This window comes from Chrysochloris asiatica, unplaced genomic scaffold (genome assembly GCF_000296735.1).
Source record: "Chrysochloris asiatica unplaced genomic scaffold, ChrAsi1.0 scaffold00043, whole genome shotgun sequence".
Classification (NCBI taxonomy): Eukaryota; Metazoa; Chordata; class Mammalia; order Afrosoricida; family Chrysochloridae; genus Chrysochloris; species Chrysochloris asiatica.
Window position 1 is genome coordinate 20,860,030 of NW_006408561.1, and position 15,389 is coordinate 20,875,418.

A 15,389-nucleotide genomic window follows, 5' to 3' on the forward strand; every position below is an offset into this window, starting at 1 on the left:
CCTCACCAGGTTGGCACTCCTTGAAGGCAGAAACCATTTTTTAATCATTACGTGTCCACAGCCCCTTACAGGATGAGGTGTGATGGTCAGATGAATGAAGAAAGGTAAATTTGAACAGGGTCTAAAAATAAGAAACATCATTGAAGCCACAGGCCTATGAGGGGGTGTAGCACTCAGAAAGAGGTTTTTAATGCAGCATCCCACTGGGGAGGGTGAACAGGAGCTGCTAGTCTGGGGCCATATCCAGAGGGGTGGGCTTTGCATCTGAAACAGTATTTCCTCAGACTTTTGAAACAATGTGTAATGCTATTCTGCAGCTACTATATATAGCCTGGCTCAGAAACTCAGACTATCCTATTCTCTTTGATTTTGATTTCTCAATCAATAAGCATTTGATAAGCTCCTCACTTTGGAGCCCTGTCCTTAGTAAGTGTCACAGCCTGTTGGCGAGAGAGTGAGACAAATGCTGTAATATGATCAGTAATGGAAGAAATAACAATAAGATCTGTATAACAGAGAGGGTGATGGGTGATTATAGTACAGGGAAGGTTGATTGGAGGTTGCGAGGTCGTGAGGCCTGGCTGGGGACTTGAAGGATGAGTAGGAATCAAACTAAGTAATTGGCTAAAGATATGATGCTATATTATAAGGAACAGAAATATATAGAGAGATCACTGCTAAAAAAATGGGATAAAAATGTAGAAAAGGCAGACTCGACATTGACTTTTCATATTTACTATTCTTGCTTTTCTTTGTATTATACAATATTGTTGTTGTTGTTAAGTTATTAAGTGCCATCGAGTCAGTTCTGACCCATAGCTGTATAGGGTTTCCGAGGAGTGACTGGTGAGCTTGAACCACCGACCTTGTGGTTCAAAACTACGTTGCAGTTCAGTGCATTAACCCACAGCACCACACAAGGACTCCAATACATTACATGTTAACAATTTTTATATAATCAGATTAGGAACAAAATAGAAGAAAGGTGGGAAAGGGAGGACTGAAGAGTTTTCAGTCTCAATCTACTGCCTAATCCACGGCTATAGTCTTTATAGAATCTGGGTTTTACTGTTACATATATGCAGGGATCAATAAAACAACCTTCAGAAAATTAGATTTTAGAGTTCTATTGTTTTGATTTATTTTAAAGAATTAGACCCTGTTTTAAATGGATGTCTACAGACACAGACTCAGAGATGAAGATTTGAGTACAAATAGTTAATTTCAGATCGGAGATGACACAGTAGGAGTTTAGGAAGTGAGACAAGTGGGAAGGAAGCCATTTCGGGTCTGTTCAGGAGCAAGATATTGCTTTGGCCAAATCGAGTGTCATCCTGCTGAAGACTCTGAGAGACAGTGATAGGTATTTTGGAACATGCCTCAGAGTAGGACAATAGGGTACTATCAACTCCTATTCATCATTGGTTAAGGGCAGTATGCCTAGCTACCATATTCACAGTTCAAGGGATCTCTCTTTCTTCCTCTGTTATTAACTAGTGACTGCATCTAATTTCTTAAAGGTAATACAGGTATCGCCCATTTCCCTGCTTTTTGCATTTCGCTTTTATGAAATACCTACATTAGTGTCTATTTATGCTAATGGAAAGAAATCATTAGAGGATTTCACGTTTATGAAAAAGACAAAAGCATAACTAGAGTTCAGCATTTGTTTATCAGGAAGCCCTTAAAGAGGCAACACATGCCTGAGCAGTGAGAATGATGTCGCCAAGCTCCTTCTCCAGGACTGCACGCTCTCAGTACCAAGCTGCCATAGCTACAAACTGTATCTATGAACACTGTGCATAGGCCAATGTTATTTTAGTTTTTTGTGTGTTATTTCTTATGATTTGATATGTTAGTTTGGAATTCTGTGAATGCTCAAAAAATTTTCCCGTGCAAATTAATGATAATTGTTTCTCTATGTCATTTCAGCTTAAAGTGTTATGGGAACATTTTACTTTCAGATAGCGGGCGTGGGGAGGTGGGTGGGTGGAGATACCCTATATTATGGTAAAGGTAATCCATGGCTTAAAACTGTGGTTTTCAGAGTTTTTAAAGACCCAAAGTCTTTTGTTCAAATTAAGTCCTAAGCAGAAACTAAGCCAAACGATAAAAGCAGAGGTTGGGGAAATGGATCATTTCCACATCCTATGCACATTTGTACCAGCCTGCTCATTTGTTCCAATTCCCCACCCATTGGGCTCTGCTGAGGACCTGCAAGACTTTGAGGAGCACAGTTTGAAAACTGATCAAAGTTAAGCAGTTTTGAAGACTACCCAAACTTCTGTGGATGTGACTCCTACTTCTTAATGTGATGGCTGCTTTGTAGACCATTGACCCTTTCATTAAACTTTTTACCTTAAGAAATTTCCCCAAACATGACTGACTCTTTCACTTTCTAGAAGACTGAGTATGTATTGCACTGGACTTGGCTGAAACTTTGCAAAATAAGGACAGACATTGCAGTAGCTGTGTTTTGTATATCAGGACTTTAACAAGAGAGGCACCATATAGAATGCTGTTTGTCATCCTTATAATTGTTTGCCTTGGATTAACTCTAGCTTTATACCATGTAATAATAATTACACAAATGTTATTGGAGGAAGCAGTATCTGGACCAGGTGAAATGGATTTGAACATTCTTACACCATCTTTTTCTTCCTCAGGTTTCTAATATTCAGGCAAGAGCAGTTGTGCTATCTTGGGCTCCCCCAGTTGGACTTTCATGTGGATCCCACAGTGGTCTTTCCTACAGTTATGAGGTGGCCTTATCAGACAAAGGGCGAGATGGAAAATACAAGATAATTTACAGGTAACCCATGTTTCCATGTATTCTTCCTTGCTGCTAAACTGTGAAATTGGGATTATTAGTAAAAATAGAAAGCACAGGAAAATCTTTATGGGTTTGCAAATTTTCCTTTAGACAGTTCATTTTGAGAATTAGTAGTAATACTAATTATAATGTCAGAGGTTAATTTCTACAAAGTTATTCTTAGAAGTAAGTACTTAGGGTTGCCGTGAGGCAGAATTAAGAACGGCAAGGTCAGAAGTTCAAACCCACCAGATGCTCCTCAAAAACCCTACACAGGATCACTATGATTTGGAACTGACTCGACAACACTTAACTACAACAGCAACCATGACATTGTAAAGCTGTTTGATTTTGGTAAAATATATCACTTCCTTTTGTTAACTTGTCGTATAGTTTAATTTTTTTTTTTTTTTAATCCCAGTAGTGTCTATCAGGGTAAAATGCAACTGTGAGTTTGGGTTATTTTAAATAATTTTATATAACATGGTGAATGTCTTTTCAGTTTGTCCAACTTCTTACCCTCTCAGTAGTTTTCCAGCATATCATAAAGGTTACTACTTCAAAGCATTTCTTACCAAGATTTTCTTAGATGATCAAAAGTTGAGTACACAGAATATGGAGTTCACCTCCAGACATCCCTTCTGTTTTAAGGATTCCCAGCTATTAACTATTTAAATGATTTACTATCCTATTCTAAATGTGACAGAAATTTTCAGAATCCATCTTTTCTTCTGTGTCAACACTGCTCAGAGTTGCAGAAGACAATATCACAAAGGTAGTTTTGTTTTAACTCCTTGTTTGACCTCCATGTGTGAGGCGCCTCTGGGAGGACAGCTCCAGCCCAGGGTAACATGATCACATAAACCTCACTTCCTTCCCTCCCACTTTCATTTTCTCTGGTTCTAGCTACAGGAGCAGACAGACCTTGTGCCTCTATCCTTGTTTTGGTATCTTATGTTGCTCTAGGGTTGTGTCTTCTTACTGGCAAAGAAAAGGGAAGAGAGATGAGGAAAGAAGTCCATTAGCTGCTCCCTCTTCTAGATGTTTGTACTGCATTATCTCTTCCCTGGACTTCCTGCAGGAAGCTCCTCAGAGTCTCCCAACACCTAGCTCCAGGTCTCCAGTACACAACAGAAACCTAGGTCAGGCCATATTGTTTCCCTGCAGAGCATGCCAGTGAGTCCCCACTGTACTTAGAATAAATCCTTTTCAGAAATTAGAATTGGTAGAAACTGTAAAGATATACAGAGAGCTGCTTCTTCCACTCTTAACAAGAAAAAAAATAGGTAGATTCTATCATTGCAGTGTTGATATTGGTGGCAGGAACTACAGGTGCATATGAACGGAGGTGCCAGCAACTGACATCAGTGGGAACCAGGGAAGGGTTGGTTGGGAAAATGCTGAGCAGGAGATCTCTTGCCTCCACTTCACTGCAATTGGTTCTTGCCATGACAGCATGTAGCCCAGAATTCCCTTATATACATTTATCAAGAGATGCTGAAAATCTAAATTATTAGGTAAGGTTTTCTGATATTAAACTCTCTCTGGAGATCTAAAACAAACAAACAAAAAATGTTTAACAATACAGTGCAAGTCAAACAACAGCGATGCAGGCAAAGTATGGCACAGACTGTCAGTTTGTAACTTATTTAATGGAACTTTTTACTTAGAAATAATTTTAAACTTATAAAAAGTTTAAAAAAAAAGAGAGAGAGAGATCAAACAATACCTCTGTCTCTTTATCCACATTCACCTATTAATACCATTTTGCCCAGTTTCCTTTACCAACCATTTGATCTTCTCTTTTTTTTAATTGCTTTTCTCCTCTATAGCGTTTTCATGTAAGTTGCTTATTTCCTGGCCCTCTCGCACTAAGTCCTTCCGTGGACAGTTCTTCAAAATAAGGATAGTCACCTGAGGAAAACACAGTGCAGTTATGAGCTCCCTAAATTTACATTAGGGATTTTTGTGTAATCCACTATCCATACTCCATTTTTGTCAATTTTAATCTAACAATGTCTGTTTTTTTCCCCCTCCAGAACAGGATAGTATATTTAGATGTCTTATCTCTTTAGCCTTTAAAGCATTTCTAAAGTCTTCCATTAGCTTTGATAACACTGACCTTTCTGCATAATACTTCCTCCCCCATGCCATCTTTTAGAATATTTTAATGGACTATTCCTTATTTTACATTTGTTACTTTCTCATGATTGAGTAGAGGTTTGGTCTCAACGTAGGGTCAGCTAAATTTTTTAAAATTTTTATATAGCAAAGGTCTCCGTTGTGTGCTTTATGTGAGGAGACAGGTTGAAATTTTGTCAAAAAGAGACTGAAATTGGAGGTAGTTGAGGTTCCTGCTGAGGTAAGTGTAGAGCCCCCCTTGGTCGACAACTGGTGCAGTTATTTACTGTTATTTGCAGTTTCAAAAAGTGATAAGGCTGCTTCTCAGTAGGGAGACCACATTAAAGTGCTTACATTTGGAAATTGTATTAGTAAGCCAACCTTGCCATTTTCTAAATCTAGGATGTTGTTGGTTAAGTACCGTGGAGTCAGTTCCAACTCATAATGACCCTGTACAGGGTTTCTGAGGCTGTAAATCTTTACGGGAGTAGAAAGCCTCATCTTTCTCCCGTGCTACGGCCGGTATTTCGAACTGCTGACCTTGAGGTTGGCAGCCCGACTCGTAAATGAGTCTGATTTTCTAGTCCAAAAATACAGTCAAACCAAATAAGAAAGTTATGTTTTTTTCCTTCTGGCTGATGGTAGAATCAAGATATAAATAGGCTTTTTTGGATCGTTATTGGAGCATGGCTATGAGAACCAAATCCAAACTTACATTACTTTTGAAATATCGTGAACTTAATGATTGACTTCTTTTTGCAGTGGAGAAGAATTAGAATGTAACCTGAAAGATCTTAGACCAGCAACTGATTATCATGTGAGGTAAGTCCAGGATAGAAGAACTGAACTGTGTTAGAGGATCCAGACACTAAAGTGAATTCTGTGTACATTGCTGTAAGGTTTTGATTAATGGCACTTGTCTAGCTGAAAGTCTAGTTCATCAGCCACTGGTTGGTGTTCTGTGCTCTACATATGGTGACTGGGAGTGCATAGACAAATTCCTGATAATAAAAGAGTAGTTGATGCACTGGAAATAATTTTTTTTTTTTAAGTTTCTGAAATAATTTTTATTTTATATGGTCCTCTGAAATCTGTTGGAATACACACACACACATATATATGTAATATGTTTCATTATATGGTTCAATATGTAACATTTTCTTTTTGTATCTTTCTCAGTTTTGTCTTACAGACCATAAGTATAAAGTGGTCAGTCCAAATGACTAAGTAAACCCTTCTTGTATTGCAAGAACACATCTGTACCTTTAAAAAATCAATAGGTTTCAGAATAAGGCAATAGTAAATTTGTGACTGACACAAATCTAACCTAATTTAGCAAAGCTGTGAACCCATGTGGTATGATACATAATCTGGAATCTTTACTGAGATTACTCTGGAAGGCAGAACTAATTTATTTTAGGAAGAAATCCAACCATCTACAGATCTGTGAGGAGAGAACTGTAATCTAAACTTTCACAGAACCCTACTGATGTGTCCATCCATTTGCAAATTGACTGGTTTCTGGATGTGGTCCAAAACATTATTTTGTTACTGTAACTTTTGTTGTACTTACTGTTTATATGTTTACCAGAAAATGTAATTTTATCTTACACAATAACAGATTCTTTCTCCGTTTTTGTTTGATATATGTGTACACCAAGTACATGCCCTTTGTTAGACTTTTAGAAGGTTAACTCTTACCATACATTCCTTGTGATGGGCTGGAGGCAGAGAGGCGTAGTAAGAAGAGCATGTCCTAATTATCGGAAGTCTTGAGTTCTTATCTTGCTTCGGCTTTTGATGAATTGTTTTGCTTTGGTCAAACCATGTACAATCCCTGTACCACAATTTTATCAGTAAGAAAGGTAGGAAAATTGGGGTGTGTTTAGGTTACATTATGTGTTATGTTAGAGTCATCATGCTTTCAAATTAAGTTCAAAGCAATATATATAAAAGCACAGTGTTGTTTTCTACTGACACAAAGTGCACATCTGCTTAGCTGTTTATTATTTAGGTGAACTCTCCTGCAGCCATCTCTTCCTGTTTAAATCAGAACTTTTGGATTTTTGAGTCTGTGAGCTTCAGCCCGAACACTGACCTTTTCACAGGGCCTGTACAAATAGATTTAAATAATCTGTGAAGCTGAGGTAATTATAGAAATGGCTTAACCATTCTTTATAATAGTCAATTTAATAGCAAACCAGAGAAAGTAATACCATATAGGGATCCATTTAAATGCTGACCATTATTCATTGGTAACATGTGTTTCCTTTTTCTCCATAATGTTTTGAACTATTCATGGTCATGGTCCATGGTCGTTGCTTTACTAAGGGTTATTAATTTCCTGCCTATTCAAATGCTTATTATATCCTTTTCAAAGAAATTTAAAAGTCCTAAAGGGCTGTCCTTCATTTACTATTCTGATGTTCCTCTTCATTTTTCTTCACTTCTCTTCCAAAGAGTAAGTTTTGAGAAAACTTTTTTCTGTTCCCCTAGCTCATGAACACCTTAAACTTTCAGGCAAATAAAAGGAATAATTAATACATCCTCACACATGTTAACTTCTAGGCCGCACATGTGATACAGCACTTACAGGAGTCATCAGTGTTCAGTTAGGTTAAGCGGTCTGCTTGCCTCAGTTACTAGACAAGAGCAGCTCTTAACCTCCTCTCACCACCAGTTCACTGCTATTGTTGTTAAGTACCATGGAGTCGATTCTGACTTATAGTGACCATGTGGTTTCCGAGGCTGTAAATCTTATGGGAGCAGAAAGCCTCATCTTTTTCCTTCAGAACAGCAGATAGTTTTGAAGTGCTGACCTTGTGGTTCGCAGCCCAATTCGTAACCACTACACTAACCAGAGCTCCTTAGGAAGAATTTATTACAAGACCAGAGCTGTCATTTAGGCAGGGTCACAGTTTGCATTCTCAGAGCTATTTGTAGTGGCATCTGCCATGTTATTTGTACTAAAATCCACGTGGAGAGCAGTATCCCAAGACATTTCAAGTTTTAAAGGGTTTTCTTTCTCATTTTGCTAAGAATTGTGTGTTATTGTCATCTATGCAATGATTCTTCTTTTCTCCTAATAGTGAATGCGATAAATAATATTCCTCTGGAATCCTGGTGTGGAGCTGTGCGTTAATGCGTTAGACTGCAAAGCTTTTTGAACTGCAAGGTTGGCTGTTCAAGCTCACTAGCTGCTCCTCGAAAACCCTATACAGGGTTGCTATGAGTTGGAACCGACTCGACGGCACTTCACAACAACAACAATGTATACTTGGAGTCCTGGTGTGGCATTGTAGGTTAAATACTGGACTGCTAACTACAAGGTTCATGGTTCAAACCCACAAGCTGCTCCTCAGAAACCCTAAAGGGTTGCTGTGAGTTAGAACTGACTTAACAGCATTTAACAACAACAGAATTTCTCACGGTATAAGGACTGAAGAAAACATTCAAGCCTTGATTTGGAATTTTGAAAGATTTTTTGAGCAAAAGATTGATTGATAAACCAAAAAGAAATGGTTGGTGTTCAGCCACTTCAAGAGTTAGCAGTGAAGGAAGAAGTCCAAGCTGCACTGAAGGCATTAGTGAAATACAAAGCTCAAGGAATTGGTAGAATACAAATTGAAATGTTTCAACAAACTGATGCAGTGCTGAAGGTGTTCACTTATCTGCCAAGAAATTTAGTAGACAGCTACCTAGCCAACCAATTGGAAGAAAGTCATATTTATACCCATTCCAAAGAGAGGTGATCAACAGAATGTGGAAGTCATCAAACAATATCATTATTGTCACATGCAAGTAAAACTTTGCTGAAGATAATTTAAAAACTGCTGCAACAGTACATTGACAGAGAAATGCCAGAAATTCAAGCCAGATTTAAGAAGAAAATATGGAATTACAGATATCATGGCTGACATCAGATGGATCTTGGCTAAAAGCAGAGAATACCAGAAAGATGTTTACTTGTGTTTTATTAACTGTGCAAAGACTTTAGACCGTGTGGATCATGACAAGCTATGGATAACATTGTGATGAATTGCGTATTCTAGAACACTTAATTGTGCTCATGAGGAACATGAGGACCAAGGGGCAGTCGTTCAAACATAACAAGAGAATAAGGCTTAAAATCTGGAAAGGTGTGTGTCAGGATTGTATCTTTCACCATACTTATTCAGATTGTATGTAGAGCATATAATCCAAGAAGCTAGATTACATGAAGAAGAATGTAACATCAAGACTCACTCTGAACCTGTGATATGCAAATGATACAACCTTGCTTGCTGAAAGTTACAGAACTTAAACTACCTACTGATGAAGATCAAAGACGACAGCCTGTAGTATGGATTGCACCTCAATGTAAAGAAAACAGAATCCTCAGAACTGTACCACTGAATAACCTCATGATAAATGGAGAATAGATTTTGCTTGGATCCACAATCAATACTCAAAGAAACCGCAGTCAAGAATCAAATTAACATTGTATTAGATCTGCTTCAGAAGACCTTATTAAGCATTAAAGAACAAAGATAATAGTTTGAGAATTTGTTGTTGTTAAATGCCGACTCATAGTGACCCTGTATAGAATTTCCAAGAAGTAGCTGGTGAGCTTGAACCACCAACCTTGTGGTTCAAACCAACTTGGCAGTCTAGTGCATTAACCCACAACGCCGCACCAGAACAACCTAACCAAAGCAGTGGTATTTTAAATTGCCTTATGTGCATGGAGTCCTGGTTTGGCACTGTGAGTTAATGTACCACACTGCAAAGCCGTTTCAACTGCAAGGTTGGCGGTTCAAGCTCACCAGCTGCTCCTCGAAAACCCTGTATAGGGTTGCTATGGGTTGGAATTGACTCAACCACACTTAATAACAACAACAATGTTGCATATCAAAGTTGGACAATGAATAGGGAAGACCATAGATGAATCGATTCACTTGAATTATGGTGTTGGAGAAGAAAAGTAAAAGTACCAGGGACTGCAAAAACAAAACCAAATCTCTGATGGAAGAAAGACAGCCAGAATATTCTTTAGAAGCCAGGATGGTGAGACTTTTGACTCACACTTCGGACATGTCATCAGGAGAATTACACCACGCATGGTAAAATGGATGGTCAGTGAGAAAGAGCAAGACATCCAAGATAGTACCAACACAGAGACAACAGCAATGAACTCAAATGTAACAAATGTGTAGATTGTGCAGGTCTGGGCAGTGTTTGATTCTGTTATTGATAGGGCCACTATGAGTCCAGAGTCAACTCGATGGCACCTACCAACAACAAAAACAGTGTACACATTGATTCACAAAATGTAGATTTTGGTTCTCTGGTTGGATTTTTATAAAAGCCATCGCTTTTGTATATGTTATCCATATCTACAAATAGATATTTTAGGTCTATAAAGTCATTTGGAAGTTTAAATGTGTTTTATGCATAGCTTCCATATACAGTATTACACTTCTAATTATATAAATTCACAAACATAAAATCTTCACCCTAAAAGGTTGTGTCTTTGTATGATTGTATGTTAGAAAAGGTGGAAATAAGAAAGGGGCTTCAAAAAGATTGTGGAACATGGAATAGAAAGATAATGGAATTTTTCCATGAATTTTTTGAATCCCCCTCAAATTTCCTTGAAAAGTATGTTTCTTTTTCAGCTGGTAGTTTCATAATTAATGATGGCATTGAAGTTTCCATTTTACTGGAGTCAAACTTGCGTCTTTATCAATGGTAAGATATTCTGGAATAGAAGTGATGGAATGGATAGCAGTTTTAGTACATAATTTGTGGGAAGCAATTTTCCAGTCATTGGTATAAATAGTTTGGAAAATAAATTTGCCTCACGATGATGTCATGTAATACCATTTCCCAGAAAAAAATTATATGATGAAACATTTCCAAAAATATAGTTGACCAGCAAAAAGCAGGATTATGAAATAGGTGTTATTGACCAGCAATTCTGATTCCTATTATGTTATGGATGTGCTGGAGGAAGTTGGAAGCATACTTCCAAAATTCTTGAAACACGTGTTTCTTAATCATTTTAGCCAGTATCTGAACTAGAATAATATGAAAATATAGCACAGTATTAGATTTTTAGAAAAATTGTATGCTTCTTTCCTGGTATAAAAGCAAAAGAAGCGAAGCTATTTACAAATCTATCCTACTCAATAGATTGTCTATCACATAACGATACTTAGGAATAAACTATGCCATCTCGTAACAAACAACTAAAAAAACCAAAGCATTCTTTAAAGCATAGTAGCATCATTTCTAAAGACTTTCTTAGCTGAAAAATGTTTTTGATAAAAATAGTTCTTTAGTATGATTCATTGCTACCTATTTGATGAACAATTTTAACTATTGTATATCTTGATGGGATACCTAGATATGTTGTCAGATATGGGGGGGTTCATTTATATTGCCATATAAAATGACTCTGGTTTATCTTGCTGGTAGATGTTTCCTTGTCTTGTGGAATGGTTGCTCCTCAGAAACTTCTATACAGGGTCACGGTGACTTGGAACCAACTCAGTGGTACTCCATGTGGTCTATACCACTGTCCATCTTCAGCTGCCTCAGACTTTCACTGTGTTGTCAGGATTTCTTTTTTACTTTTATCTCCTCTGTTATTATCCCATCCTGGCTGTTAGGAGTTTCCATGAAGTACTAGTTTCTAACTCTTCATTGTTAAGTGCTGTAGAGTCTATTTTAACTCATAGCGACCTTGTATAGGATTTCCAAGAAGTGACTGGTGGGTTTGAACCACAAACCTTGGGGTTATCCTACAGTATCATACCAGGACGCCTAGTATCCCAATAAAAAGACACAAGAATTTGGCTAGTCCAAATTTACCTCTTCCCAGTTAACTAACTAGAATCCTGGTGTGGTACTGTAGGATAAGCTCTTGACTGCTAACCACAAGGTTAGCAGTTCAAACCCACCAGTGTTTTATTGGAAACCCTATACAGGGTTGCTATGAGTCATAAGCTCCGAGACAGCACACAACAACAACAACAAAAATAGCAGTTATCTTGCTAGAAACTGCTAGAGTATTTTATAGGTGCTTTCTTACATTGTTTTATCCAGTGATTTTTGGTGCCAGCTGTTTGTGAACATCCTAGTCCTCCTAAATATTTGTAGGCCACTGATTGTAATTGCAAAGCTGAAATGCCAACTGGGCTGGGAAAAGACGTCTAAATGTGTAAAGTGAGGTTGGGCCAGCAATAACTGATATGCAATCTCAGCACAGAGGAGATGTGGGGAGTGGTGGGGATTCTGCTGAACTGACCAGTATCTGCTCCATTTAAAGGGCAGTCACTCTTACCTTTATCTGATCATTATAGTGTAGGATTGTGGGCTCAGTGTTCTTGCTGGGTCGCCATTATTTCCCAAGTTCTTAGTGAAGGATGGTTTGGAGCAGAGCACAGACCTGACACTCGTGATGGAGTGATCAACAGGCATTTATTACTCAAAGAATGAACACTATAGAGCACACCTTATAATCAGGCTTGGTTCCCCAAAGGTAGGCTCCTGCCTACAGGGTTAGATCAAATCCAAGCATACCCCAGTGCGTGTCATGGGAGGGAAATGCATAAATTACTTCCTCCAGGATTAAATACTAATCAGATAGCCATGTCTACATTGCCAAATAACATGTATAGAGAACAGCTAAGATTGTTGTTGTGAAGTACCATCAACTTGGTTCTGACTCACAGTGACCCAGTATAGTTTCTGAGAAGTGGCTGCTGAATTTGAACCACCAATCTTGTAGTTCAAAAAGACTTCGGAGTCCATTGCTTATCCTAAAGAGCCACACCAGGACTCCACAGTTAGGGTTGTTGTTGTTGTTAGGTTGAATCCATTTCCAGAGTTAGTGTAAAAGATAAAATGTAAAAGGGGGTAATAAAAGTAGAAGTCCACCTGCAGACAGGGAGTGCCATTTATTGCTCTTCTTATTCAGGCTATTCTAGATGATACTGGCTCCAGACAATAGCCCTAACACCACCCCACCCCACCCCAAGCTCCAGCCCTGGGTTTCTTCAGAGGATATCCATGTTCCCTAAAGCATGTATTGTGGGGTCCTGGTGTGGTGCTGTGGGTTAATGTGCCAGACTGCAGAGCTGTTTGAACTACAAGATCGGTGGTTCAAGCTAACCAGCTGCTCCTCAGAAACCCTATACAGAGTTGCTATGGATCGGAATCAACTCAAAGGCACTTAACAACAACAACAAAGCATGTATTAAGAGAGTTGGTGAGGGAAAACAGTTCTCGATCGTCCAGTTTTTAAAAGAGAAGTCAAACGTTCTTTCAGAGAAGTCAAACGTTCTTTTATTTCAGTGACAGAAATCTAGTTTTTTTTTAACATGTTGACTTAGTTTAACTTTTTAACTTATTTTCATTTCAGAAAATTTTAGTTATAGTCAAAAGTATATTCCTTTCAAGGTTTCTCAAGTACTTATCAACCAACTTACTCCTCTTCCCCAGTTGTTTGAAGGAGAGTCCAGACATTATCTTATTTCCCCTGTAAATATTTTCTCGCTAAAGACAAGGATTCCCCCTTGTCTTCTAATCATTGCTGTACTACCATCATCGCAAACCCCTCCAAAAAAAATATTTATCTATAAAACCCAGAAACAGTTTTCACTTCTTCATTGTCCTAAAAATGAATATTTTCTTTTCTTAATTAGGTTATCATTGAAATTCAAATATGGTCTGAATATTCTGATTGGTTTCTATGCCTTAACTTTCTTTCAAATTTTGTTTTTTTAACTATTATCCTGAAACTTGTTAGAAAATATATACCTTTATTTAGATATAGATGAATTTGATCCTGGAACTGACTTGAAGGCACTGAGCAATAAATAGAGTTTCCGATAGTCGGAATTGGGCTGATTGCATCCCTGTGGTGGTAGTGTTACTTAGTACATTTCCGTGTCCTCTATTGGCTGTAAAGTGGTGAAGAAGTTAAATCAGATACAAGTTTAGTTTTTATAGATTCTGTTTTATAGGTAGTGGCACTGTCTTCCATTGTGAGTGTCTGTGTTGATCCTTTAATGTTTGGAAAACATTATATTTACTACACACACACACACATATTTTATGGCTACATCCAACCCATGAGCCACTAGTTGGCAAATTCTGGTCTGTCAAAGTTCAGGCTGGATCCCTGCCCATGTGTGGGACGTTCTTGGATTAATCATGTTAAGCAGCTTACTCCCAGTGAGCCCTTCTTGACACATGGAAATGATCTTTCCAGAACGACCATTAGAGTCTTATATTATCCTGTAACTGCTCATGTATTCTTGTTGTTGTCAGTTGCCTCTCAGTGAGACCTGATGTATAACAAGACAGGACATTGTCTTCAGGATCTTTGGTATTGGTAGAGCCATTGGATCAGTCCTTCTTTTGGTATTGTTAGAGTCATTAGATCAAGCCTTCTAACTGAGGGTTGCCCTCATTTTCTCTGACACTCTTCTGTAACAAACTTGATATCCCATTTATAGTGTGAGTATGAGTGCAAAAAGGAATGATTTCTCTCAGCAGAAGACTCAGTTGGAGACCATAACCATTGTTAGTTTGGATCAAATATCATAGTGTCTTTCCTTAAGAATAATAAGTTATATGCAATAAGTATGTATTTTACTTTTTGAAATGGAAAGTTTGACATTTCTGTTAGCATCTGAACATTTTTTTTGATGGATAGTTCATTTTTCTGGAGAAGAAAGGACTTGTTAATCAGACACATAAGAAGGACCTATTTTCCACAATTTCCTTTTTAATTGTTTTTTGAAATGAGAAGAGATGAATTGTGGGCATTTGAAGAAACATAACTGCAGGATGAGCATGGGAAGTAGACAACAGAATAGAGTGGTTACAGTTTCAGCCCCGAATACAGTTTTATTTGGCCTTCCAGCTGTGTGACTTTCGGAAATTTACTTTACCTCTCTGATTCTCACTTTCCTTCTGCATGAAATGAGGTAATATGTGTTTCCTATTTAGAGAGCCATCGTTCATCTATTAGTTTTTTGTACTGTGGTGGCTTGCACATTGCTATGATGGTGGGAGCTATGCTACTAGTATTTTAAATATCAGAAGGGTACACCTTTGGTGGGCAGGTTTCAGCTAAGCTTCCAGACTAACACAGACTGGAAAGGAGAGGCAGAGTACTTCTGAATGTCTAGCCACTGAAAGCCTTATGAATAGCTGTAGAATGCTCTCAAATTGTACCAGAATATTGAATATTGAAAAATGATGACTAACTCTAGAATATCGTCAGATACGGAGTCCTGGTGTAGCACTGTAGGATAGGAATGCACCATAAGGTCAGTTTGCACCAAAGGCAGCACTTCAAACTCACCAGCTACTCCTTGGAAAACTTATACAGGGTTGCCCTGATTAGAAACCAACCCGACAGCACTTAACAACAAAAACAGCAGTTGTCAGATACCATGCC

General features: G+C 38.0%; 1 protein-coding gene across 1 annotated transcript in view; it reads left to right on the forward strand.

The window, feature by feature from the left end:
- The window catches only part of FNDC3B (fibronectin type III domain containing 3B), a 339,753-nt gene that overhangs the window by 223,658 nt on the left and 100,706 nt on the right, over nucleotides 1-15,389 (forward strand). Inside the window, exons 8-9 of the mRNA XM_006861842.1 lie at nucleotides 2,667-2,812; nucleotides 5,696-5,755. Coding sequence (XP_006861904.1) covers nucleotides 2,667-2,812; nucleotides 5,696-5,755 — 206 coding nt within the window. The remainder of the gene's footprint in view (nucleotides 1-2,666; nucleotides 2,813-5,695; nucleotides 5,756-15,389) is intronic.